The 27,063-nt window shown below is 35.4% G+C and overlaps 1 protein-coding gene across 1 annotated transcript in view; it reads right to left on the reverse strand.

The window, feature by feature from the left end:
• The window catches only part of Uev1A (Ubiquitin-conjugating enzyme variant 1A), a 45,871-nt gene extending 32,194 nt beyond the window's left edge, over positions 1 to 13,677 (reverse strand). The window contains exon 1 of the mRNA XM_081745962.1: positions 13,531 to 13,677. Coding sequence (XP_081602088.1) covers positions 13,531 to 13,555 — 25 coding nt within the window. The 5' untranslated portion in view covers positions 13,556 to 13,677. The remainder of the gene's footprint in view (positions 1 to 13,530) is intronic.
• Between the last annotated feature and the right edge of the window lie 13,386 nt (positions 13,678 to 27,063).

The following is a 27,063-nucleotide window of genomic DNA, read 5'->3' on the forward strand; positions in this document are numbered from 1 at the left end:
ATGAATGCAATGGTGGAATGAAAAAAGTGGGAGAAAACGGAAGAACTCCGAGAAAACCCATGCACATGGTGTTTCTCCACCACAAAATTCACTTGGTGCGAGCTGGGGTCGAACCAAGGATCCCATGCACCAAAGGTGAACGCTTTATCACTGAGCCACCGCGGCCCCTCTGAAATTATTTATAGGAGAGAGTGACTACTTTTATGAAAACTTGATATCGAACACATTTGTTTAAAAATACCAGCTTTTTGTGAAATATTGCTTAATATTCAGGAAAACCTAAGTCAATAAAATAATAATAATAATAATAATATCTTAAATTAAAAACTCTCTGGACCTAGTGCATTGGCACAATTCCACGAATCAAAAAGAATGTGTTTACTTATCATATAAGTGTAGAAGGACTTAATCCCTGTTGCTTTCAATATAAAAAGAAAGTGTCCAACTGTCAAATGATATGCTACATAAAATGCCCTATGCAACATAATGTAGTATAGAGTCATCATTCCAGGTTGTCTAAAGAACACTTTCGTTTTAGCAAGAAAGGAAGAAAATAAAAAATACTGAGTTTTAACCTAGTAGAAAGTTTCCAGATTTAAGGGAAAATGCACAGAGTTGTTGGATATAAAATGTAGTTCGGATTAATGGAGTAAGACACCGTAAATATTTTATTGTTTGAGATATATTGGGAGTGACCAAGCCATTACATATGGAAATATCGAAAGAGATACGTTAATGGTGTTAGTTGCAAACTTTTTTAGAAATGAAAAAATTAAGGAAAGCTCTAAAACTCTGATATCACAGATCCAAATTGACTGACTGTTAAGTAAAACTGCTAAATCTGAGTAAAGCAACAAAAAGTATTAATGACCTGTGTTAGTTTCAGACATATCATTCTCATATCAAAACTACGATAGAAGTAAATTATGAATAAAGGTGAATTCACAGTTCTGGAATACCAACAAATGATTTTGCTAGATGTAACTTTTCAGAGAACTTTTTTATAAGGCTTTAGATTTATTATTATTATTATTATTATTTTGTTTGTTTATTAGCTTTCCCATGCCGTAAACGTCGCCAACTTCTAGTGGCTCACTTGCCGGTAAATGGCGATTGTCGATATAGCGACGCGTCGAAGGATTGCCGCTAGCGTGCCACTAGTGGCACGGATTCGTCGAGTCGAAGCAGATTTCTAGAATCGGGGGTATTGAAGTTACCACAACGTAAGAACGAGGACTTCATTTTGGTCCGCGCTCGTCTGATTTGTGACGGAGAATCGTAAAGGGACCAACATGAACTATCGCCAGTCATGTGCATGCGGTTATTATTATATATTATTTTTCCCTGACGAATTGTTATTATAAGGACAATATTTGAGCTCCGGGGGTCAAGAGTAACTCCTGCCTTTACATCATGAAGTGAAAAATCTTGAGGTGGGTGCGTATAATTGTATGAATTTAGTTGGCAACTGTCGCCGATCACTAGCAAGTGAATATGGGAGAACTATGAAAAAAGTAAATAAACGCTTGCCATTTTGTTATAAAATTACATGACGAGTGCATTTGATTTGATTCCGAACAGTTGTCTTCAAATATACACGGTTAAAGAAGCACTCGGATTAGAAATATTAAAAAGACTTCAACGATTTATCACTCTACAAGCTGTGTCTTCATAATCGCCTCCGTGACGAATTCCGAAGAACACGCAATTAGCAACCCTAAGGTTGATGGTTCACGCCCAGCTCAGGGCACTTTCGTTTTATTTTTTTTAAAAAATGTTTTTAGACTCATCTTGATGCAAAGAAATTACGCATATAGGCGATTTAACGTATTTTAGGGGAATAATTTTGTGGTTCGTTGGCGTTCCGTCGCTTCTCTGCCGGTGGTGGTATAATTTTCAAAACGGAAGTGGGACCAATTTTTGGCTGCGGGACCGCCAATTTTTGGGGACATGTCACTAGTTGCCTATCGGTGGTCCACCGACGCTTACGGCATGGGATTGTCCCCTCACGAGTGAGGCAGATTGTAATCGACCAAGAGTGTTTTGGAAAAATGGGAAACATCTTCCGACTTCGACTTCTGAATAATCCGTTTAGGATGAAGTCAAATCAAGGCTGCGCCACGGGAAGGTAGAGCAAGTGAGGCAATCGTTCCAAGCACTACGCTCGGCAGCTTCCGTCTCATTCACGACTTAGACTCTTCAGAAAAAGTAACAAGTTTATTACTTGTAATTTATTCTTTGAGTCAAAGTATTTTGCAATAAACCATCGTTTTGTAAGATATTTTTACGATTGTATACTATTAATTTCGAAAATTGTACTCATAATATAATTTCCCATCATGGGTTTGAAAAAATCAAAGTTGAAACAAAGACAGATCTCCGATCCACATGTCTCTTCATGTTTGATACTGAAGTCTCATCTTCATTATTGACCCTTAATTTATTTTAGTCCTAGGCAACGCGAATCGACGGGATGGCTCTAAGTGAAAACATTCACTTAGATGGTGAAGTAATCAGGAAATTCCTGCTGTTATTTCACAAAACACAACAGAACTTGAGGGAAAAAAAAATTGCTTACCAGGGGGAGGGAGTAAATCATCTGCTTACGTTTGCTTAACTAGGAAGAAGGCAAGGGCGCTGATCCTGGGGGGCCGGGCCCGCTCAAAGCTCATGTAGGCCTCCTTTGTATTTATGAATATACAATATTTGGCATAATTTGAGTGTAATTTGTCTTAAAATTCTCATATATATATCTTCTGCATTTGAATGCCCCCCCCCCCCAAAATTTAAAGAGAAATTGGCGTCCTTGGAAGATCTAGTGAAATAAATAAAAATGTGATAACGTAATACTTGAACAACTCTATCTAATGGAGGAAAGTAAATTAGTATTCAACACACTTCTTTCAGTTTTAAGCATTTCAATGATTCTCGTAATTTAGTAGCGTCCCGGATTTGCATTTTTGAAGTACGGGAACTTTATCTATACCTTAACGTGGGAATCGGTTTCGGACCATGCACTTAAGCCGCTTTGCCATAAGAGGCACAAGGAGTTTTTCTTTCGATTTCCTCAGGAATATTGCGAATGGTATAACTTTTAAAACTATGTTTAAAAAAGAATACACTTCGACATAATAAGATGATAATCTGATACCTAGGAAATATATTGAATTGTTTTTAATTTGTTCTCACGCTTCCAAATCAGTACTTATGCTTTTTTTATTCCAGCCTTTTAATATAAGCATTTCAGACTATTGTCTGTTCTAGGACGATACAATTCTAGTTCATGTATATGCTAGCTTTGGAAATACGGATGGATAATATGGATGTGTTAAGAAAAGACCTATTAAAATTAAAACTTATGATATAATTTTACATATTACGCATCTAATAATAATGTTTTATAACAAATAACTGCACTGCACTGAATCAAGGGCGTATCCAGCGTGAGAGCCTGAGAGCTGTCTCTCTCCGAAACTCAAGCACTTTTTAATAAACTTGCCTTTACCCTTTTGAGGTTCTTTTATATCAGTTTACTAGTAGTCAGTGTCCAAACTTTGGGCAATGTGCTGTTGTCTTGTTATAATTCTAAGAACATACCATAATGCCATTATACCAGGTGCAGTGGCGTATTTAGGGGGGTGGCTTCCGGGCTTAAGCCCCCCACGAAATCTTACTTAGTATAGTAAAGTAAATGAAATATCTTGCAGAATTTTTACATTTCCAGGCAAAGCCCCCCTGAAAGTTAGCAAAGCCCCTCCCGAAACAAAATCGTAAATACGCCACTGACCAAGTGGAATTAAAGAACAGTTTTAAATAGCATTATCATTTCGTTTCCGTTCTGTTTTTAACTTTAATATATTAGAACGATACACTCCATGTCTTCTTGCTATTTTTGCTATGTGATATACGTAGCAGACAGTTTTCTTTAGTTACATTTCTCTCGAAAATATGTTTCATTTGTTTGTGCTATAATGCAGTTTCCAAAATAAACCGGTTTATAAATGAAAAGTTGGAAAAAGTTTAAGAGAGGTACAGAACTGTTGCATTATTATTATTATTATTGATATTTAAAAACATTAGAATTACGTGCTTACGAGGATTCGTGTTGGGCCCCCTCCGAATAGAAAACCTGGATACGTGTCTGCACTGAATGATAGACGTATGAGTCAAGGTGTAGACGGGCGCGCTAGGCGATAGACTCCACAGCATGAAAAATAGATTAAGACCACAACTTGCAGATCTTCTTGCCGATTGGTGCTATTTGCAATGATATATCGGATCATATGGTATGTGGAACAAAGGATGGTCGGATAAGCGAGACCATGGTGTATTGGTGTTTCACGCACCTAAACCTGTAAAATGTTTTTTATAAATAATTATCTTTCACTCCCTAGCTAAATTTGTTTGTATGATCACACACATTGCCTCATAAAGTATAGTCTTATAAAGAAAAAAAATATTTTTTTTTTTAGCTAAAACCTAAAGAAAAGCCAACTTCAATTTTTTTCTTTTTATTAATGGCAAACTAGTCCACTTTATCACGATAAATCACGTTTGGTACTAAGATGTCTTTTTCTGTCCGTATATATCCTTCACACTTCGTTGGAGACAAAATTGTTTTTTCCCCAAGAAAACAGGATGAGAGAAACTATACAACAACATGAACAGAAAACAATAGCTATTAACAATAGTTCTCTAATCCTGGATAAATACGTCATTACAGCAAAATATCAGTAAGTTGTCCTTATTATATTGCTTCGGTTCTTATTAACATAAAAATTATAATGTTTTGTATTAAAAAAAAAAAAAAAAAAAAAAAATGGGATGGGATGGGGTTCGATGTGGTGTCAAAATAATAAAATAACTACGACTCCGCTACTCTACCCACCTAGCCACGGAGGCTACGTTGTGCTGGCTCTTTTTTTTTTAAAGAAATAATCTTCATAACCATGGTGCGTATCGCTTCGAACCTTAAGATAAGAGTTTTTCTGTTTAATTCTATATTTTCGTACGACATCTTAGTTACAGAAGCTAATTTATATTTGGCAGGCAATCTATACACTAGGTTTTAACCAATAAATGCAACATTTTAGTCCACTATCAGTTCCGTGATCCAACTTCTCGATTCCCCTACTGAATTCCCTCCGCAATTGTGATCTGCTACTGAAAAAATCCCTAGAAATCATCGTTGCCAGTATACACAAAACCGAGCATAATTTTGTTTTTTGCTTATATTTTTATTATTTTATTATATTTTTTGGAAATATCTCCTTAGATGGATTGCATTCTATTATCTCCACATACTAATAACTGAATTTTACCCATAAACGCAAGGAAAATGGAATAAATGCGAAAAATCTTGAGTTACAGTATACGCGCAATTTTTTTTTGCGCATGGGAGTACTTCCTGGAAGAAGTGGATGAGTGGTAGTGCTACAATTCTCAAACTAATTTCGTAAAACAAATTTTACACATGCTACCTTGTTGGAGACAGAACTTTCTAGAACTTGCCTTGTTTAAAAACCTGCTGCTGCTGCACCAATTGCAGGGTTGGCAAAAACCATGGTTCTTATTTGAAAAAAAAAAAGTCTTTTTGTGTGTTTAAACCAGGTTTTTTGGTTTAAATAATTTGCTCTATGTATTTGTATCACATATGAACAGAAATAAGTTTGTTTTCCCTTGATGTTATTATGCAACAACCGGGTTATGCTGGAAGGGGTCACATAAACTTAAAGCTGAATCCAAACCGCTTCACGGCTTACATCCGAGAGAAATTGTCCTCCATTTGAACTCGAAACAGGGACTAACTGGCCACCAATGCGAAACGTCCGCCGACTCACTCACGAAGGACTCCTGATAAAAATACATTGTACTGATCTTTACATACTTGTTAATATAATTGTTAAGAATCATTTCAGAAGGACAAAAAGATAAACAATTGCACAAGTGAAACCATTATACAGAATTGCATATGGTCAATTTCAAAGTACTGCAGAGTACAGAAGAACTAATTTAGTCCATGTTAGTCACTACATCTTTTATTAGTCCAAGTTAAAGAAATTTAACGACTTAATTTGCATATCAGTAAGAAAAGTGAATAAAGATAAGAATTATTGAGTCCAGCCTGCTTCTGATCCATTTATACATAAACAGATACCAAAGATACTTCTGATTTCAATAAATGCCTCTCGTGGGGTTTGTATGACCCCCCCCCAAAAAAGTGCGGCATTTCGATGTATCTTATCAATTGTAAACATTATTAAAACGAAACAATATTTAGAAATTTTCTTTGATTGCAAGTGCATAACAATAATAACAAACTATAAAATATCACAAAAGAAACATTCATAAAATAAAATAAAAAGTTGCTTTTGTAGTATAACCTCTTCAAGTAATGAATGGGGAAGTTAGGTCTGAATATAATACGAATAATATGCGGGTGTGACACGTGATAACCCACAAATGTGTGTTCATCAAGATTTTACGAACACTTATACTTTTACGAACATATTTCGTTTTTTGATTTAAACCAGCCAACCCTGATTAACCGACTTAAGTTCATGGTTCGTACATTATTATTTCCTGAAGTAGACTTCCGAATAATAGTATATTTGTGTCATGATCTATAAATTAGGGAAAATATTCCATTTTCCTTGTCAGAAAATTCGGGCACCCCTACCAGGCATCGAAAAATTATACATCCTAGGCTATATATCAGGTAACTAAGGAAGTTTGTGCGGTTTTTGAGAACATACTTTTGTCGCGTTAGTGTGGTCAAATTGATCCTAACGACGTCATATGTTTACAATACTTTCAAATCTTATTCAGTAGGGAGTTGTTCAGTGCATCGTACGTTTCGTTATCTGTTTGTTAGGCAATCTTCGAAAGAATATGTCATTGGAAAGAAATATTCTGACAGCTACTTTGCTTTACGAATACAAATTAAGAAACAAAGCTGCTGAGTCCGCTAGAAGAATATGCTCCGCGTTTGAAAAGACTGTCTGTGAACGGATCGCTCAAAAGTGGTTCAGTCGCTTTTCTTCCACAGACGAGAGCCTTGAAGACAAACCTCGTGTTGGTCGTACATCTACTCTCAACAATGTCCACTTGGAGGAAGAAATCAAGCAGAGTCCTCATCAAACCTGCCACGAGCATTCACACAGGTTTGGATTATCTGACGAAACCATTCGATCCCATCTTCATAACCTTGGGATGACATGGAAGCGACGTAAGTGGGTTTCTCATGTCCTCTCCGAGGGAAACAAGCTCCAACGGTTGTACATCTGCTTGTCATGCTGTCGTGCACTAATTGTGTCGTTCTTGGATTAATTCTTGTCATGTGACGAAAAATGGATTATATGATAACCGGAAGAGGAAACACCATTAGTCGACTTCTGGTTCCGTCTCATTAGCCGCTCAACCGGACATTCACCAAAGAAAGGTAATGCTGTGTGTTTGGTGGACCAGCACTTGTCATAGTCCAATATCAATATCTAGAAAACTAAAAAGCCATAACAGTTAAGGTCTACTAGTCCCAACTACAAAGAGTTTCAGCCGTTCTGCTCCAGAAGCAGCCAGCACTAGTCAACTGAAGAGGAATTCTCCACGATCTTGCAAAACCTCATATGGCAAAAGCCACCAAAGAGGTGATCAACATACTGAGCTGAAGTTCTGTCTCACCCACCCTATTTCCCGGACGTCGCCACATCGGGACTATTACCTTTTGACCATGGCTAACCACCCTCGGGAACAGTAGTTCTGAAAATGCGACGTCACAAAGGCTGTATTTTTTGACTCCAGGAAAAAGCTTTTAAAGGACATTTATAAGCTTGTGTTTCGTTGGGAACATGTTACTGAAACTAATGGTGATTATTTCAAAGAAAATATGACATATTGACAAGATGAGAGAGAAGAATTTATGTATATAAAAGAGTAAAAGGGTTAAAGAGTACAAATACTTCAACACTGTTGGAACAATAGGAAGTGTTATAAAATATTACGTATTTAATGATCACAATATGCAATTCCGTTCCAGTTTATGGAAATTATTAACATGGGATAACTTCGAAGTTTATTGGGGTCACTTGTGCTAATTTTGCTGGAACTTGATTATTCTTATGTGAACGGAGAAATATTTGATTACAATTTCAGAAAGAATATTTTTTGCGCTTATATAAATATTCACTAAACACTGGCATTGTTGTTGTTTTCTTGTTTGTTGAAGTTCAGAGATCCTTTTTGGCCACCGTGGTTAAATAAGACGTGCATATACAGTTTACGGTGGAATCCGAATCTCCGTCATGCGTTCAAGTATCAACTTTCTCCTACCGGGAACGAACTAGGGACAACATGCACCAAAGGTACGAGCACTATCCACTTGACCTGAGGTGAGAGCAATTGACACTATTGGTTCACCAATTCTCCACTACAGCTTACATATTAATGGACTGAAATAGTGTGACGTCTGATCCGTCTCGTTGCCATGGTGATCGCAATTTTATTTTCTAAACAACATGCTCTACGAACCTAAGTACAAAGCGAAAACAGTGACGTGTTAACTTCCGGATTGTAAACATTAGAAATGAAATGAAATGAAATCTTTTTGAGTTTTACGTCCCACGGTTATGCCGGTTAGGCTAAAGGAGACGGTGATGATGAGAGATGAGTGAAAATGGTGGAATGAAGAAAGTGGGAGGAAACGGGAGAGCCCCGAGAAAACTCACGAGCACGGTGTTTGTCCACCACAAAGTTCACTTGGCGGGAGCTGGGATCGAACCCGGGACCCCAAGCACCAGATGTAAACATTAGAGTAAAAGAAACACTTGTATATGTCAAAAAAAGATTTCCAATGAATGAAACTACAAAAAGATAGAAAAAGCAAACAATTAGGTAAATAATATCTATATATATAAAAGAGAACGTACAATTCTTTGTCCGCTCATCACGCTAATACGGCTGAACCAATTTCTTTCATTTTTGGGGGGTTTTTAGGATTTGGACCCTAGATGGTTTTTATCATATCACTTTAATTTTTAATTACCAGTGTCTTGAGATAATTGACCATTCAGGTGTCCACAAATCCTTTGTTAGTTCATCATAGGTAAAAATAAACGTATTTATATGCAACCCGCATGACCGTGTCACTCGGCGGGTTAACATAAATGACAGGCGATATACAGCGGAAAATAGCTTGAATCTTCTGTTTAAAATTTTTTAATTGATTTGCTTATTTTTAGAGACACTTTTACAATATGCCAGCACCGGGATGACCGCAGCGAAGCGGGGCGGGTTAACATAAATGACAGGCGATATAATGTTAAGATTTACTGCAATCTTCTATGGTTTTTATCATATCACTTGAAAGCGAAAAAGTAAAAATTATCTAAGTAACAAAGTTTATTGCGTTCCGGGGTGACCGCAGCGAAGCGGGGTGAACGCTGCTAGTGTTAAAATATGACAAGCGTTGAAAGTGAAATATTTCTCCTGATATTGCAGATTTTGTGTATTTATACATTTGGAGGTTACAGTACATTGAGTGACAAAATATACTTAGCTTGTTTATTATGGATATTAAATTTAAATAATTGTGGAAATTTTTTATTTAGTATCGTCAATATCACACATCACATTGTAAATGTGTAGGCCTACAGAATTAATGTTTGAATCTTATGCTGAACAACTTATAATGGGATATATTCTTCATGTACTATCAGTGTATATTTTTAAAGTAAACAGGAAATATAAGGAAAGATCTTATGTGTATTAACCGATCAGAAATTGGTTCAGATTGAAAATTCCCAACACGCGTATGGTTACACGCTTAGTGCCTTTTTTATTATTATTATTGTTTTTGTTTCTTTCTTTTGTAGTCACTGCAACTATGCACTCATATTTTAGAGGGTGGACGTAAGAAATCTAAATGTGCCAATATAATTTAACACTATTCTCCAAGTAGACAATGACTTTTCCTTGTAGACAAATAGTATATATGTTCTATTTTCATTGTGCCGACAGCTCGTCAGTTTGTACCTTACAGTTTTTAAATTGTGTATAGTTGCTTTTGTTTATTATGCATTACGTGGTAATGGCAATGTAATTACTTATGCAATTTCTATCTTATCAGCTTACCTGAAGATGTAGCCTTTAGGAAAAGCTTCCTTAGATGTTACTTTGTGAATTACTAGATTTCACTCGTATATTTTCAAAATAGTGGTCCCATATTTTTAATTTATGCCTCTTTCCACCAACTTTACTTTGTTTTCAAAATATCCTACAATTGTCCTATTAACAGTAGACTTCACAGTATTCCTTTTGCTTCCTGCATTTGTTGAGAAAATGGTAACGAAGAAGAAATGACATCACTATTTCAGTCTATACAGGGTGCGAAATTTCTGGTCACCATTAGCGATAAGCATTTGGACTTAACTTAGTTCGCCTTCGAACTACGACGAAAAAATGGCTACCAAGCTCTCTGATCTGACTACTGAATTCAGACCTCAAATTATGTGCTTTGTATTAATACCTTTAGTTCCCTTTGAAATACTTCTTAGCCAATAACACGAACTTGCCCTCCTCCGCTGCCACTGCTGGAAGACGTTAGGAAACCATTTTCCAACACTCACATCAGTATTCTTTTAGTCTGGATTTTACTGCCAAACCGTCATCCCTTTAGATTCTTCTTGGTAATAGGTACAGTAATAGGCTATAGGTATTCAAAGAGCGTGGTCAGTGTTGTAAGTTGACGTAATACCCTAGAGATGTCTTTTGTTAAAGAACTCAATTCCCTGTATGAGATACATCCCACATGCAATATAAGCATTTACAAATTGTCATGATATATCGTATGAGGAATCCAAATTGATATTTTTAATATCTCTCTAAAATATTGAACAATGAAACGTGGGTCAAAGCGAATAATCGCAGCTGCAGCATTCTTTTTTCATTAACAGGGTGTCTACTGGAGCTGACTTACATATTTCCAGTGTACTACAGTGAACTCAAAAAAATATACATAAAGAAATGAGTGCCACATTCGATTGTATGCAGTGATATTTAACAGCTTGTAGCATGTTGAAAACAAGTCTTGTTCAATGTTCTAATAGAAAGAATGCAGAGAACCTAGTGGGTGAAAATAAACTAAAAAGGGAAACTGTTTTCTGGACGTTATTCCTCTCAGAATGTCTGTCGTAGTGCACACTCATCTTTCACAGGCTTCATGCTGTGTTTGTAGAAAATTAATCTGGTGGGCTAGAAAGTAGAAACTTAGTTCCCTGGTAAGAAAATGCTCTACATTTTCTTTATAATGCTATCGTAATTGCCAGAACCCCATAACACAACAAATACATGCAATGGCAATTATTGGGTCGGAATATTCCGTGGGTAACAAGTTATGGCCAGTAGGTGGCCGTGTGTGTTTCGTACCTCTCACTGTTTATGGCAATCTTTTGCAATTGCGATAGTAGGCCTATTTAACTTTTTTTTCGTATTACACTTAGTACAGAGAACACTGTTAAGTAGATCAATTAATTACGAATATTGAGTTCCCTAGTGGCTAAATAGCGTATGCGCCTTTGGCATAGGAGATCCAGGTTCGATTTTCGGCAGAAAATCATGAGGTTCGGATCCCACGTTAAACTGCTAAAACGGGACGCTAAACTCACAAATTACAAATATTAAACATATGTTCATGAATTAGACATGAGTTACGTGTGTTTAATCAAGTTCCAGGTAAGTTAATGCTAAGAATCGATAAGTGAAGGTCCCAATTTCTGGAGGTGACATCAAGGTCAATTCCATAGTCAAAAGCCCAATGTAGCATTATGCTTCGGTTGATTGTTATGTGAAATCCCTGTTTTCGCGGTGTATTTTGAGAAATGATGAACTCGAATCTGAGTATAAAATTTGATTTGGATCATTTCTTTTGTCTCTATCATCTCTAAAAATTACGCCACACCAAGCAAAAAAATCTTGACAAATTGTCTCATCTCCATTGGATGAATACTAACTTAATCATCATCTTCTGAGTTAACTTTATTACACGCTCCAGTTGGCCTCCTTACGCAGACACAGAAAGTAGGTCTGTTTTAGTAGTGCTGCGTAATAGTTATAGCGAAGCTCTACTATATATTTTCACGACTACGAGACCTTACAAGGTTTTAGTATAAAATAATTACATGTGCTATAGGAAGTCGTGTAACTGTCGACAATCCTGAGCATTTACTTATAGCAATGTCTACAGACAGTTTCTCTCACTAGAGTTATTTTCAATGTATCATACATATTGAAACAGCGAAAACCACATTAAGCTGCTTGCAAACACAGACATGCACGACCGGTCACTTTGCACTTGTTCTACGGATATATTCTCGCGAAGGACCCACAGGCTTCATCCTGCTCTGTTGCGAAAGATACAAGCGTTGCTTGTACGAGCACTTCGCACATATTTGGGTAGTGCATGTTATTTGAATGAGAAATAGTTTCTGAGTATGTCGACCATCGTTTCGTGCCTGCTTCCTATGGACGCATCCGGCAAGGTTCTAGGACACAGGTCCCCCTTCCCATTTAGCTGTAATCAAGACCGAAAACAACGTGCCCTGCGGGGCTCTAACCCGCCTTCACTAGCTAATGCTCGCTCGGCAATACTATCTGAATTAAATATTTAACTTTGGTACAGAAAGGAACCAATCTAGGTCCTAACCTATATGGGGGACCTGTGTTCTGGAACCTTCCCGACGCGTCCTTGCGCAACTACGCGGACCTCCCCTGACGCGAAATAGATTATTGGGTATAGTGGCTAACACATCAATGTTTCTCGCATGAATAATAGTATTTATGGCACACCAGTTTGCACGCATATAATCAATCTGTACGTAATTATTTGGCATGCTACATGAACATAGAGCAAATACTGAAACCACACTTACTTACTGTAAACTAATTTTAATATATAACGTAAAATATCAGATATTCGTATGGTTCTTAATCTTTCCGGTAAAAGGTAGGTGAACGGATTTTACGCATCACATGGTAATATACATACTTTCTATCACAAATGTGCATCCATCTTCAATAATATATCGAAACTACATCTATTATTCGTTGTACATACGTAATATTCCCCTTAATCTTGTTAACTCACTAGAACTAGACAACTCTATACCCGTTCAAATTTTATACTTAACATTAATTTTGACGCATAACGAAAACAACCACGGCATACTATGTTCATATGTGTTTACTTATAATTATATACATGTTACATCCAGTTACTTACACAAGTTGCATAATTTATTTCCCACTAAATATTCGAAGAAAAAAATAAAAAGAAATGGCGGGTATGTACTTCACCAGTTTATTCCCGCAGTGAATATGCGTAACTATATCCCTCTGTTTATACAACTAGTGCATGTAACTTATCATAAAACTGCTTATTAACTACGTCAAAAGTAGTGTTTTTATAAACAATGATGTTCCTTCAATGATTAACAACAACGAAAAAAAGCACTTTAACGAAGTTAAAATCAAACATACCCACACCTCCCGTGGAAGCCGCCATGTTGAATTCACAAGGCCAATTACACACAAAAAGAAAATCGTGAAGCGAGCCATCACCAAATGGTATCGCAGAAAATCATAATTTCATTGGGCGTCATTCTGTACTGCACAACGCAAAGTTTGGAAATAAAACAACACAAAAGTGCAATAATTACAGTATTGTAACTGCTATGCCGATTACCATAGTTAAATACCTCATTTTGCACTGCATATAAACCAGCCAATTCTGAATGATATCCAATATCAAAAATATTATGTCACCAATGATAGGAGGATGGGATTAAATTTTTAGCTTTAACATTTTGTTCATCTTATTTGAAAAGAAACTACCTCATAACTTAGTTTAAGGAATCGGGGCGAAAGAGTTTAGGAGCTGGCCCGTACATTTATTATTATTATTATTATTATTATTATTATTATTATTATTATTATTATTATTAATAATAATAATAATAATAATAATAATAATAATAATAATAATAATAATAATAATAATAATAATAATAATAATAATAATAATAATGAGAGATTGCATTGTTCATGAACTTGAATTTCGTTCTGTGATTTCTTTACTGTTTTTTACGTTACAGTTAATTTGATTTGATTTATTAATCATTTTTTGGTCCGTATTGCATGTACGTTTATATAAAATGGTATAGAACTCGTCAGTATATAAAATAGATACATTATTTAGAACTAATACAACGCCCTTGTTTTTAATAACTTGTGAAAAGGCTAAACCAATTCTACATACTAAAGAGTTCGGCTAACATATGATTCATGCGGTGGTCAGACCTTTAGTATGTCGCTAATCATATGTCAAAACGACTCTGCATAAGGTCCTATATAACAATAATATACGAGACTATTTTATTTAGATTCGTATATAAAATAGAGAAGTGCAGAGACGCATTTTAATCAAGATAAGAACATAAAGGGTTTTCAAATCGATCTGCAACCTTCTCGCAGTAACTATAATGAAGCGAATCGAGCAGATGCTCCAGGGCGCAGTAAAAGGGTGCAAGGGCGAAAAAAAGAATACAGAAAAAATGTCCCTTATGCAAAGAATGTTTTGAAAATATTACTATGACTATCAGCAGTTAATTGGCAACAGCCAATACCGGGGGCGGATCCATGAATTTTTGAGGGGGTGTAGGCATGAAAAATAAACTTGAGACATTTTTCGATATTTGATTCACTAACTAAAAATGTGGATTGCAATGCTTCATAATACATATTTATCTCCGCCCTTCTGGAGGCGGCATTGAGGAAAGTAATGTTGTTTAACACGAGAGAATCCAGGATTACCATGAACTGGAAACGCATACATTATCTGCAATGAATGGAGAACGTACTCAGAATCTTCCTTTTGAGCGAAATTTTAAAACATTTTTTTCCGCAGCCTTTGAACGAGTGCTTTGTTACGAACTAATTTATATTTATTTTACTCCTCATGGAGGGGTGCGCGAGTCCCGTGCCCCCTTTCTGGATCCCACTGGGCGATACCCAGACAATCGTCACTGCAATGTTTGTCTAGCTAGCCAGGCCCGTAGCCAGCCTAAGAATTTAGGGGGGGCCGGTCGAAGTTAGGGGGGCCCGACCCAATCATATTATACTTCATCACCATATTATAGTTCATTTGCAAGCGTATCGTGAAACTTTTATTGGGGCCAGCCAAAGGTTAGGGGGGCCCGCCCCCCCTAGCCCCCCCATGGATACGGGCCTGTAGCTAGCTGCCTAGGGGAAGTTTTGCATAATGAGTTATTGCAATCAGCGCGCCGCGCCTCCTTCCGGGTTCCAAACCCATCCGGGAATAAAACGAAAGTTGGGCCTGTTTAAAACCTAGTTGACACTAACTATCCTGTACTCCCGACTCATACTAAGAATTATAAGCAATGATATCAATGTACTTTTAAAGTATAAAAGTAGCAGTTTGGATTAAGTACAGAAAAACCACATTTAATTTAATTTCCTATGAACATAATTCATATTAAATATGTACTGATAACTTAGGAAAAAGGTAAGTAAAAACTTTCGGTTTCTTAATAAATATAACTTTTTATACTGTTAATCAGTGTGGTAATTGAAGGAAGAAAAGGGAGGAAATTCCCAGGCACCTCTGAACACTTCCCTGGAACCTCGTTCCCTTTGTACTTTTTAGGGGGAAGTTGGTAACATCAAATCTTCATGTGTAATTACAAAAAAAAATAAAATGAAATAAAATAAATGTATAAACAAATAAGAAAAATCATGGACCTTATGCAGAGTCGTTTTGACGTGTGATTAGTGTCATACTAAAGAGTTCGAGTAATATATGTTTCGTGCAGTAGTCAGGTCTTTAGTATGTCGCTAATCATCCGACAAAACGACATTGCATAAGGCGACATCAGTTTTTCTACTTACTACTAAGGGATCGTATCGAAATGAAATCTACTCCGAGAAGACAAAGTACAGTTACAGTTACAATTCCTATGGAGACGCTCTGACAGGGGTTACTAAAGCACCATTATACGCTACGTACATTAGAAAAACTGACTTTTCAGGTCCTTTGTGAGAAAAATACTGTGAACTGAAAAATCATACTCTTTCCATATTGTACAGGGCAGTGGCATAATTAGGATTTTGATTCGGGGGCAATTGCGGGAGTCTAAGAATTAAGTATATTTTAATCAATTGTCAACTAATTTACTAAGAAAAAACGTGAAATTCGATATCGGTGGAGGATCTTACCCCCCTCCACCAAGGCAAATCTAAAATGATGCTCCTGCAAACAAACGTTGAATATTTGTCTTGTCTTGTCTTCCACACTATTATTAGTGTTCTATGGGCGCACCAGGTTTTTCACTAGTATGTGCTATAAATGCAAAACAAAATTGTTATTAATTATCCAAATAGTAATTATAAATAACAGGTTGCATAAATATCCAAGAAAGGAATATGTTTCCCATCCTGAAGTAATGTTTTTGATAATCTATTTTTACTATGGGTGCAAAGTATATCAAAATTTCCAACATCGTGGTGATTGTCTGGATTGATAAAAAGATGAAAAAGTCAAGTTTTCTATTATTCTTCATGTTGCTTATTACTTCGCTGTATTCCATATAGCCCATTGAGAAATATTATTTATTAGATGATTTTTTAAAAATATTTATTCCAGATTTTATGAAAAATTGTATTAGCGCTTTAATTGCTAGTCAATTGTTAGTTGCCAATATATATTTGTAAGAAAACGGTATATAACTAAGATAATTATGCAATTGTTTTAGTAACTGTAACCGTAAAGATTGAAACAATTCACATTCAAAAATAATATGATTAAGAGTTCCTATACCTTTATCACACCAACAATAGAGGTGATAACGCTGTTCCAAAAATAAGGCGGTAATAAATTATAATTTGTCGACGAGTCCATGTTTTAATATTTTTTTCATTGAGTTTTGTAAAGGAATAGAAATTTTGTCCAATAGAATTCACTAGGTAGTAGTTGTTGTTTATCATACCATTTGATTAACTCTTCCATATGATATGCTTTAATGTAATTAAAATAATTCCTAGGTGATAGCTTGATATTCATTAGTTTTCCTTCTAGACATGAAGTTTTCGCAACATTATCTATGATATTACTATTTTTTCAATATTGACATGAGCCTTCATAAAAGTGAAATAAATTTTGTAATTATTTTCCGTCATAGTAAGATATAAATATTTAATATTTAAAATAATCCACGTTGTAGAGTTGTTCCAGTGAATAGAGTTTAACGCAGTTAACACATTTTATAAATCTGAACATAGGCCTATGACAGATTTATTTATTTTATATTTCTTTATATATAATAATGCCTGTCGGGTGGCAAATGCTTCTCCTTCAAATATTGTGGCATTGATGGGTAGTTTATGCTTAAGTGTTGTTCTAGATGGTATATATACTGCTGCTCCTATACTGATATTTTTAAATGTTGATGCATCTGTATAAATAAATGTGGCATCTTCATCAAATTGCTGTTTAAAGACTTTCCATAGATGTTGATAATTTTTTCTTTAAGGTCTTCATCTGTTACCGGGATATAAGTAGGTTTCAGTACTACGATTTGTGTCATATTAGCCTTATACAAAACATGGGAGCGATGGAACTTTATGTATCGCCGAATTTAACATTTTAAAAGTAAGATATGCTTGAACTATCCATGGATAATTACGGGTGTAAGGAACATTCCGTTTCTTGAGTAACAGTTCTATCTGTTGAAGTTTAAGAATAATAGGAGAGTTGGATTTGCCGAATGCTTTTAATATAAATTTTGATGCCAACTTAGAAAATAATATTGGTAATGGTGTGTATTCTGATTCCTTTAATAAAGCCATTTTTGGACAGAATGATAATCTAGAATTTTTTAGATAAATTAAATATTGATTGTTCTAAACAGTTATGATATAAACCAGATTTGTTGTAGAATAAACTACCATATGATATTTTTTAAATATATCCTTGACGTATTGGTAATAAAGTAAATGGGTTAACTCCCCATCGCTTGGAAGATAGACATTTAATTAAATTTAAGTATTGAATATGTTCTTTAGTCAGAGATTGTAATTGTAGTTTCCAATTTAATTTACGATCTAATAGTACACCCAAATATTTTATATGTTTTTCAGATTTTAATTTATTATCTTGGTATATCAATTGATACTGTTGTAACTTCCTTTTCCTGGAAAAAATAATACAATTTTGTTTTATTCCAGTTTAATTCTAATTCATTATTATTCATCCATGTATTGATAATATGTAAGTCTTTCTCCATGCATGGTATTGAACGTTCAACGTATGTTGTATAAGATCGTATCTGGAGATTATCAGCAAAACAAGTGATACTAGTATTATCCCATGTTGAGTTTATTAAATCCGCAATATAAATATTGAATAAAATCGGACTTAATTTACTTCCTTATAACAAGCATAAGGAAGTTATTCTTGTAGCAAAATAGAAATTTTTCACTTTTATATACACTTGCCTGTTGATCAAAGTGTTATGTATAATTCTAATCACCTTTCAAGGAATTTGGAGTTTAAACATTTTTTCACTAGTATATCTAATATCACAAGATCATAAGCGCCTTTTATATCAAATGATGTAACCAGAAGAGCTCCTCTTGTGATGAATGCTTTATTTCAAGTATTAATAGCGTTCTAAAACCAGTTATATGGAAGGAGAAAGTTCGTGAATTTTCTAAAAACCAATTTAATCTATTTAATATTAAATTTTCGAAAATTTTGTATGTAGAAGATAATAAGGATATAGGTCGAAAGTTATTTGCCAAATTTGAATCTGTAGTACTTTTTGGAATACGTAATATTAAGATTTTTTCCAGTTTAATGGTATTTGTCCTGTATTCCAAATATGGTTATAATAATTCAGTAACATCTGCAATCCTGTGGTTGGTAGATTTTTATAATGTAAATAGCTGATACCATCAATGCCCGGTGTGGTATTTTTATGTATATTTTTAGTGCCGTTTCTAATTCAGACATGGTAAAGTTCTTATTCAATTCGAAGTTCGGATTAGAGAATAAAAATTTGGATAATAAACGCCGATCATTATTAACAGTGCATGGAGTTAATTTTAGATGAAAATTTGGTATCCATTCTAAATTATGAAAGTGAATTTGATTATCATGTATATAGTAGTATTGTTGAAGTTTCTCCAGAAATTCCATATTTTACAAGATGGAGTACGATCAGAGTATTACAGAACTCTTGCCACCTTGGACGTTTAGCATAATTAATAATTTCTTTCGTTTGACCTCTTTTTGTTGGTATTTGAGAAAAGCTTTTGGTGTGCGTGTCGATATAAATACTTTAAAGGTTTGAATAGTTTGATTCACATGTTTTTGACAGAGTGTATTCCACCAGATGGGTTTTCTATATTGCAGCCCATATGAATGTCTAAAATCTAATTTAGAATTTTTATTTTCGTTATTCAAAGACGAAACCGTGATTTTTATCAATTTAAATATTTCAGAAGAATTATGATCTTGAGTAATTCGATTTTGTATTATGTTCGTATTCTGACCATGAGATGTTAGTGTATGTAGTAGCATGTAGTGTATGTAGTGAGTATTCTAGTGTATGTAGTGTATGTACTGAGTAGATAAGGTATGTGGTGGATATTCTACCTCTTGCTGAAAAAAGTAATTACTTGAATAAAACATGTTACACACATAGACAATGAGAAAGGTTTGACCATCAAACAACCATGCATAATTTCCTTGTGGAAAATGGCGGATAGCAGATAAAGGATTTTTGAAAGTTATATTCGGATTGGGGCAAAATGGCCCCTTATAATTTTATAGGGAACCAAAATGTCTTCCTGATCTTTCTTCGCCTTCCATTGGTGTTCTTCCAATCTGAAAACGCTCATATCATTCAAGCTTGTCGGAATCGCAAAAGGGGTGACGCCTGGAATCACAATACCACGGAATGCACAATTATCGATGCACACAGTAAGGTATATCTTAACACTCTGATGTATGAAGCTCAGTGCTCCCTGTGACCGAGTTTGTATTTTTGTTCTGTCATCTGTTGGCATGTTAGAGATCTAATCTCCATTTTTTGATAGCTCCTCTATTCCACTTTGTATTTACTTTTTTATTTACTTTTATTTTAATATTATTTTCGTTTTTGTAGTTTTCCGCTCATTATTTTATAGTTGTACAGCTAATTGTTTCAATAACATTTTCAATGAATAAGGAAACTACCTTTCCTTATAGAAACAGAACATAATTCTGGTTAATATGTATATGTTCCAACGATGGCGCCATTTAACCAGAGGTGGCGTAAAATGGTCACTCACATTAGGTCAATTTATTTGCACATACAACTTGTTTGGTAAAACTTTCACGCCTTACACCTATTTACATTTGTAGGACAAAGAATAAAGAATATTGTACTGCAAAATCACCGACTTTCCATTCATAGCAACGCTACTATTTCAACCTTAAGGTGTCCATTATGCCCCCACCTCTCCTATATATATAATATAATAATGTATTAATGAGCCAGGAATCTAGTCCTTTACCTTTTATTATAGTCTTTCTGTTTATAAATTCTAATAACATAATTTCTTTTATGACCAAGGTTGAAGGATGTATCGTTTCGTACGGGAACCACTTCGCTCAAAGGGTGAATGCATGCCGAAGATACTTCGCGATCGAGTTCGAGGTTTAAGTCGCGGTCGCTATCTCGATATCTAGGTCGCGATGGATGAAGGGTTCACATAGCGAGGAGGTCGCACCCTCGTTGTTAACTTCTTAGTTTAAGGAGAAACATTGCTGTGACGCATGTGAAATTATTCCGTCAGTGCGTAAAAATCATTGCGAAACCACAATTTGAAATTGAAAGGACCAAACAGTTTATAAATAGGGATGGAAGCGAGACGAGATATGAGAAATGTCGAAGTCTTGTCTCTTGTTTCGCAAAAATATTTGAGTCTTATCTCTTGTTCATCTCTATCAATATTCTAAATCAAAGACTTTTACCTTTTATTCAATTTTCTGTGAAGAAACGCCCTCTTTCAGCACTCAGGAGAGAAATCGTTTCCTAGTAAAATTTAATAAATAAATAAATAAATCAGATATGTCTTCAGGTTTCGAGGTGGAGGGGGTATTAACTGCAGCAAATGAAGTTTCGGCACTGCAGTTCCATTATTCGACGTTTCCTCCCTATGAATACGTGTTTGTCTTTACAGGTATTTCTTTACCTTATACCAATAACGAATTTAGAAGATATCTTTTTTATTATTCTCGGAATTTGGGGGGACGTGGAGTTTTAAGCATAGATATCATTAACAGTAGCTTCTTTTTTCTTTAAAAATTCTACAATTTACGGACTTTAGCCCAAAAGCCCCTTCCCAATGACCGCCACTGCCTTATATAATAATAAGCTACAGTATAATTCTCAAATAAATAACTTATCTGACATACCCATTTCAGTTGCTATTTTCTTCCATTCTCTATTTAAAACGTGCCTATTATGATGTTGTTTGTGCTTCTGATTCCATATTGCTGGACCATTCCTCATTAATTCTATTAATGTGTCTTTTCATAATCAAATGCTGTATAATAGTGCAGCGAAGCTTCTCGAGCATAGACGCACACAATTCCAACTTCTGCAGACTGAATTCTAAACAAATGAAGACATAATCCGTGCAGCGCTTCAGGGAGAGTCAATGAGAATACGAGCCACAGCGGTGCTTCCGCCGAACATCGATGTAAAAACAAACTCACTTGTTCATCATCGCGACCACTAATTCACCCTCGCGGTCGACCTCTAGGTCGCGATGTAGCGTAGCTCTTAGGCATGCGCTTACCCATTTGAATCCATGCGTTTGTGTCAGTATAGAGGGTGCGACCGCGACTTAAACCTCGACCTTGATCGCGAGGTCTCTTCGGCATATCCGTACCTTTACCCGAACCTTTAGTGTGATCGCCGAGAGTCGTCATCTCTCATACATGATGAGCTTAAGGACTTAGATGCTAGTAATGCCAAGTTGTATGTATAAATAAATCTATATGCAAGCATTAAAAAAATTTCGTTCTGAAGAGTTTCCTAAAATCCCCTCCGTATTACTATTGAAGTTTATAATACATGAGTAAAGTTATTTTTTAAAAATCCAATACTATACAGTGGTCTCCTTGCAACTGCATTGTTCTTCCCTTCTCAGTTTCTGATGCGGCGAAGAGGCAAGCATTAAAGAACATACAGAATACTTGTTTACAAATAACTGTTTTCCGAAAACAAAAGCACACTAGTCACTCCTAAAGTGCGAGAAAATTGTTCTTTTGGTAAACAAGGCAATAAAAACGTTCAGGGATAGTAGGCTATATGTTTATGGTACCGTGATTTGGAAGGTAGAGACAGATAACGCAAGGGAAATGAAACCAGTATCATATTTACAGCTTTGTATTCTATGCGGAGAATCCATATTCGTCCAACTTTCCAATACTTAAGTGAAGCAAAAAGATAGTCGCATCTCCTAAGATTATGGTACTTTTGTGTACCGTAGTGAAAGCACTATGGTATACACGAGTCCAAAAGAACATTACCACCTGCAATTCTCCTTTTCCTGCAATAATAAGCAACCCAAAAAACTCGTTCGTTGTGTTGGTTGAGAATACGAAAGGCGTTGGACCAAATCCCAATTCTGTTACAAATATATCAGTGTGGCAAACTGCAAAAAAGAGAATAAAGTAAATTGTTGAGAATGACGGTTTTATTATTGTGGGGGAAATGGATGACGAAAAGTTACAAAATGATCTTACTTAAGCGGTCGAAACAAGATGAATGGTAAGAAATAGATACCAAAGGAAAGAAAAAACTTGGAAATAAGAAAATAGGTTACATAATGTAAAGGTTTAATATAAACGCCTAACAGCACAGGAAACGAAAAGAGAGACAAACAGAATAAGGGCCACCATTAGCGTAGTAGATTTGCGGACCTCCCATGCAAGATAAACAGACGTTTCCCTACTTCTAAACCTAATTGTTATATTATTATTATTATTATTATTATTATTATTATTATTATTATTATTATTATTATTATTGAAAACTCGTTTCCTTTCCCAATCTCTGATTCTGCATAAGAGTATGTCTGTATATAGAGGTCGTGTGTGAAGTTTTTGTCAGTGAGCGGTCTCAAAAGCCAAATGGGATGGAAATCTCTGAGAGAGAAAAAAAAAACACTTTCTTATGATAAATTCTAGGTCAAAGTCCGATGCACTTGTTTTGACAGGTGCTTTTTTCTTTCTTCCTTTTTCGGGAAAAGAAAGGTTTTGGCGTCTAAGAAATTATAGTATATAATAATGCAAATTTGCAAGTGGGTTTATTTACATTGCTATTTATGATAATAAAGAAATTGTCATTGGAAGACATTAGTGTAAAAATTAAGTTTTGTTTCGTCACACATGGCAAGTCTTAGGGTCTCCTATGCCTCGCCCCCACAAGATCCATATCGAAAATTTAGGATATGGGAAAAATGAAATCTTTAAGTTTAACGTCCCACGGTTATACCGAATAGGCTAAAGGAGACGGTGATAATGAGAAATGAGTGAAATGGTGGAATGAAGAAAGTGAGAGGAAACGGGAAAACCCCGAGAAAACCCACGAGCACGTTGTTTGTCCAACACAAAGTCCACACGGCGCGAGCTGGGATCGAACCAGGGACCCCAAGCACCGGAGGTGAACGTTCTACCACTGGACCATCGCGCCCCCAATTTAGGATATGGATATATCGATTTTGATATATTTGCAATATCGAATGTTGACATGTGTCAATATCGATAGTGACGATATCGATATATCTACATATCGCACAGGCCTAGATCCGAGAAATGATGCTTGAAATATACTGGAAACAATAATCAAAATCTAAATATGTTATTGCATTCCATATCCAACGTGGAGGGGATAAGGGGTGAACTCGAACAAACTTTTAAAGCCAAAAAGTTTAAATAAAAGTAGTTATACTTCCCCATTAATAGAAAACTATTACTGTAATTTAACTTTTACCTCTGTTTCTATTGTCATCAGGAATCAGCGACAGTACGCATACTTTACATAATATAGCAATATACTCAATACTTTTTCACAACTAAGCAAACCGGAAGATGAAATTCTTGTGATAATAAAGTGGAATGTTCTAGAAAGTAATCAAAATTCATTGTCCTTATTTCTGTCAGTAATTTTGACACAGACTCAGAGCCACAACATTAATAGAACTAGAAATGAGAGATTTAATTGGCTTTTTCTCTCACACTAAAAGACGACTGGATTTTGGTGAGATTGGCATTTTTTAAATATATGTCTCCTATCCCGGGCTAATTTTGGCTACCGGGGTTTCGAGGTAATCGATACCGGAAAGTGTAACATTTGTTGACTCTCAGATCTCGACAGTTTGTTAAAAGAGATTTAACAACTCATGTTGTTATTTCTTCGTTACAAAACATTTCTGATTAGCTATATTCATGGTGAATTACTGAACTAATACACTCCGCATTAAAAAAAGCGACAGCTAACACCTTGCAGCTAGGCCATCCAATATATACTTTCTTATCCCATACTCGTGTCTGGTAGAGAGACCACCCCCTCTCTCCCATATTAAAATCAGCAACAACATGACCACAATTCTAATTTCAAAGTATACATGTATTAGTGTCAAAAAAGTGAAAAAATAAAAATGAGACGAAACGAGATTCATAAGTTGATGTAGAGAGAAATTTAAACATATCTCAATGAAAAATTGAAACCAATAGATATCTGTTAGAGGTACGGCAGTGAGACAGAGAGAGAAAAGGAGATAGAAGAAGAAGAAAAAGAAAAGGGAACACATATAAAAATATTGGATTTAAACGTAGTAAGAAAAGAACCTAACATTATAAAGTTTCGTTTCCAGAAATCTAACAGTAATATAGAAATAACTTTTTTTTTAATTTTTGTCAGAACTATTCAAATAAATACGTAGAGGATGCTTAAAAAATTCATTAGGTCACTTTCAAAATGAATACCAAACTTGGTGATCAAATTAAGTACTCAATTTCTATTGAAGCTGAAAAGTTACGAGCCACATCTAGGATCACGACAAAAGTTTAACACATATCCTATCTTTCCGCGTGGTTCGGTTGCAAATTCGGTAGAGTTCATTAAACGTACAGATCTGAAATACATTATAATGAACCTAGAGGTAGCGTAGGTCATACCTGCCATTGCAAACTGAACAAAAAAAGAAAAAGGAAATATAGAAAAAAGACAGAAAAAATTGAATGAGTCCTATTTTACTGGTAAATTTCTATCAGAAAGAGCCTACATTAAAAATCGAAATTGTATCATAATAAAAAGTTACAAATGTTTAAAAGGAAAATTGGATGTTGGTTTCTTATAGACGTAGCAAATCTTGCATATTTCAAATTTCATATGTGGATAGAACAAATTGAAGTATTATAGGGTGGAAGCAAACTTTGTGTGAAATTAATATAAATAAAATCTCTCTGGAAATAATCCAAAAGGGGTCCATTTTCTAGTCATTTCTGGATTTTGAAAACAGCTATTTTGAAAACAGTGACCCATATGAACAATCTTTTGCCACTTGTTTAGTGTATGAAGATCTATCAAACGAGGTTTCACTTGACCCATATTTTCGTTTAAAATTTTGTAAGTTGGGCCTGGGTCCCCATGAAAGGTGGCTCTGGGGGCACCACGACAATATCATTCGATTTGCCCCATGGCTTTCCTATTTGAGTTTTTGTTTGGCTCATTTATGTTCAACCGTTTTCATATTAGTGGTACTGGACGTTTATCTGATGTAGGTAACATATCTTGGCGGCCATTTTGAATACGGTGACCGATATGGAAAATCTTTTGCTACATCGCTTTTTAGTTTTTTAAAGATTTATGGAACGAGGTGTCACTCGCCCATGTTTTCATTTAAAATATTAAATTCGGGCCCCAGCTTCCCCTGAAGAGCAGCCCCGCGAGCACCGCGACATCACCATTCGATTTGCCCCATGGTATTTCCTATTTGAGTTTTTGTTCAGTTCATTTATGTTCAACCGTTTTCGAGATATTTCTGTGGAAAGATTATAATGGTCCACTCTCTCTATATATATTGATTCTACAGACCTTGGTGCAAGTTAGTTGTAAACCTGGGGCAACGAAAAATGTTCCCAATCGGCCCCGCACCACCTAAGGTCGGCCCTGATGTTCGTGAGTTAATAGCTCTTAAACCATCCGATTAATCTCAATCAAATTTTCAACAAAGACGAGGTTCGAACCTGGGAAGTTTTCTATTATTTCACTTTGACGGTAGATCTTAGGGGAGAGGGAGGGGAGGAGGGAAATATTTAAAAATAAATTAAACTTAATAACTCTTGAATCACCGGACCAATCTCGATCAAACTTTCAACGTAGATAAGGCTCGGGCTTCGAACGTTTTTGTCATTTCACTTTTACGGTACAACATAGGGGAGGGAGAGGGAGGACATATATGTTAAAAAATAAAAATTAAAGTGACTTGTCTCTATGACTTCATCACGCTTAAACCACCCAACCGATCTTAATCAAATTTTCCACATAGATGTGGATCTGACCTGGGGTGTTTTTTGTTATATCATTTGAGGGTAAAACTTAGGGAAGGGAGAGAAATATAAAAATAAATTAAACTTAATAACTCTTGAACCACCACATCGATCTCGATCGAATTTTCAACATAAATGAGGTTCGGGACTGGAAAGTGTTTTATATTTTCACTTTACGGTAGAATCTAGGGGAGGGAAAGATTTATATATAAAAATAAATAAAACTTAATAACTCTTGAAACACCGAACCAATCTCGATTAAATTTTGAACATAGATGATTTTTGGGTCTGGGATAATTTTTATAATTTTATTTTGACTATGTAACTTAAGGGAGGGTGTGGAGGATATATATATAGTGGCGGATCCAGGACATGATCAAGGGAGG

The sequence above is a fragment of the Thermobia domestica genome, chromosome 18 (genome assembly GCF_964235325.1).
Source record: "Thermobia domestica chromosome 18, izTheDome1.hap1.1, whole genome shotgun sequence".
In the NCBI taxonomy this organism is placed as follows: domain Eukaryota; kingdom Metazoa; phylum Arthropoda; class Insecta; order Zygentoma; family Lepismatidae; genus Thermobia; species Thermobia domestica.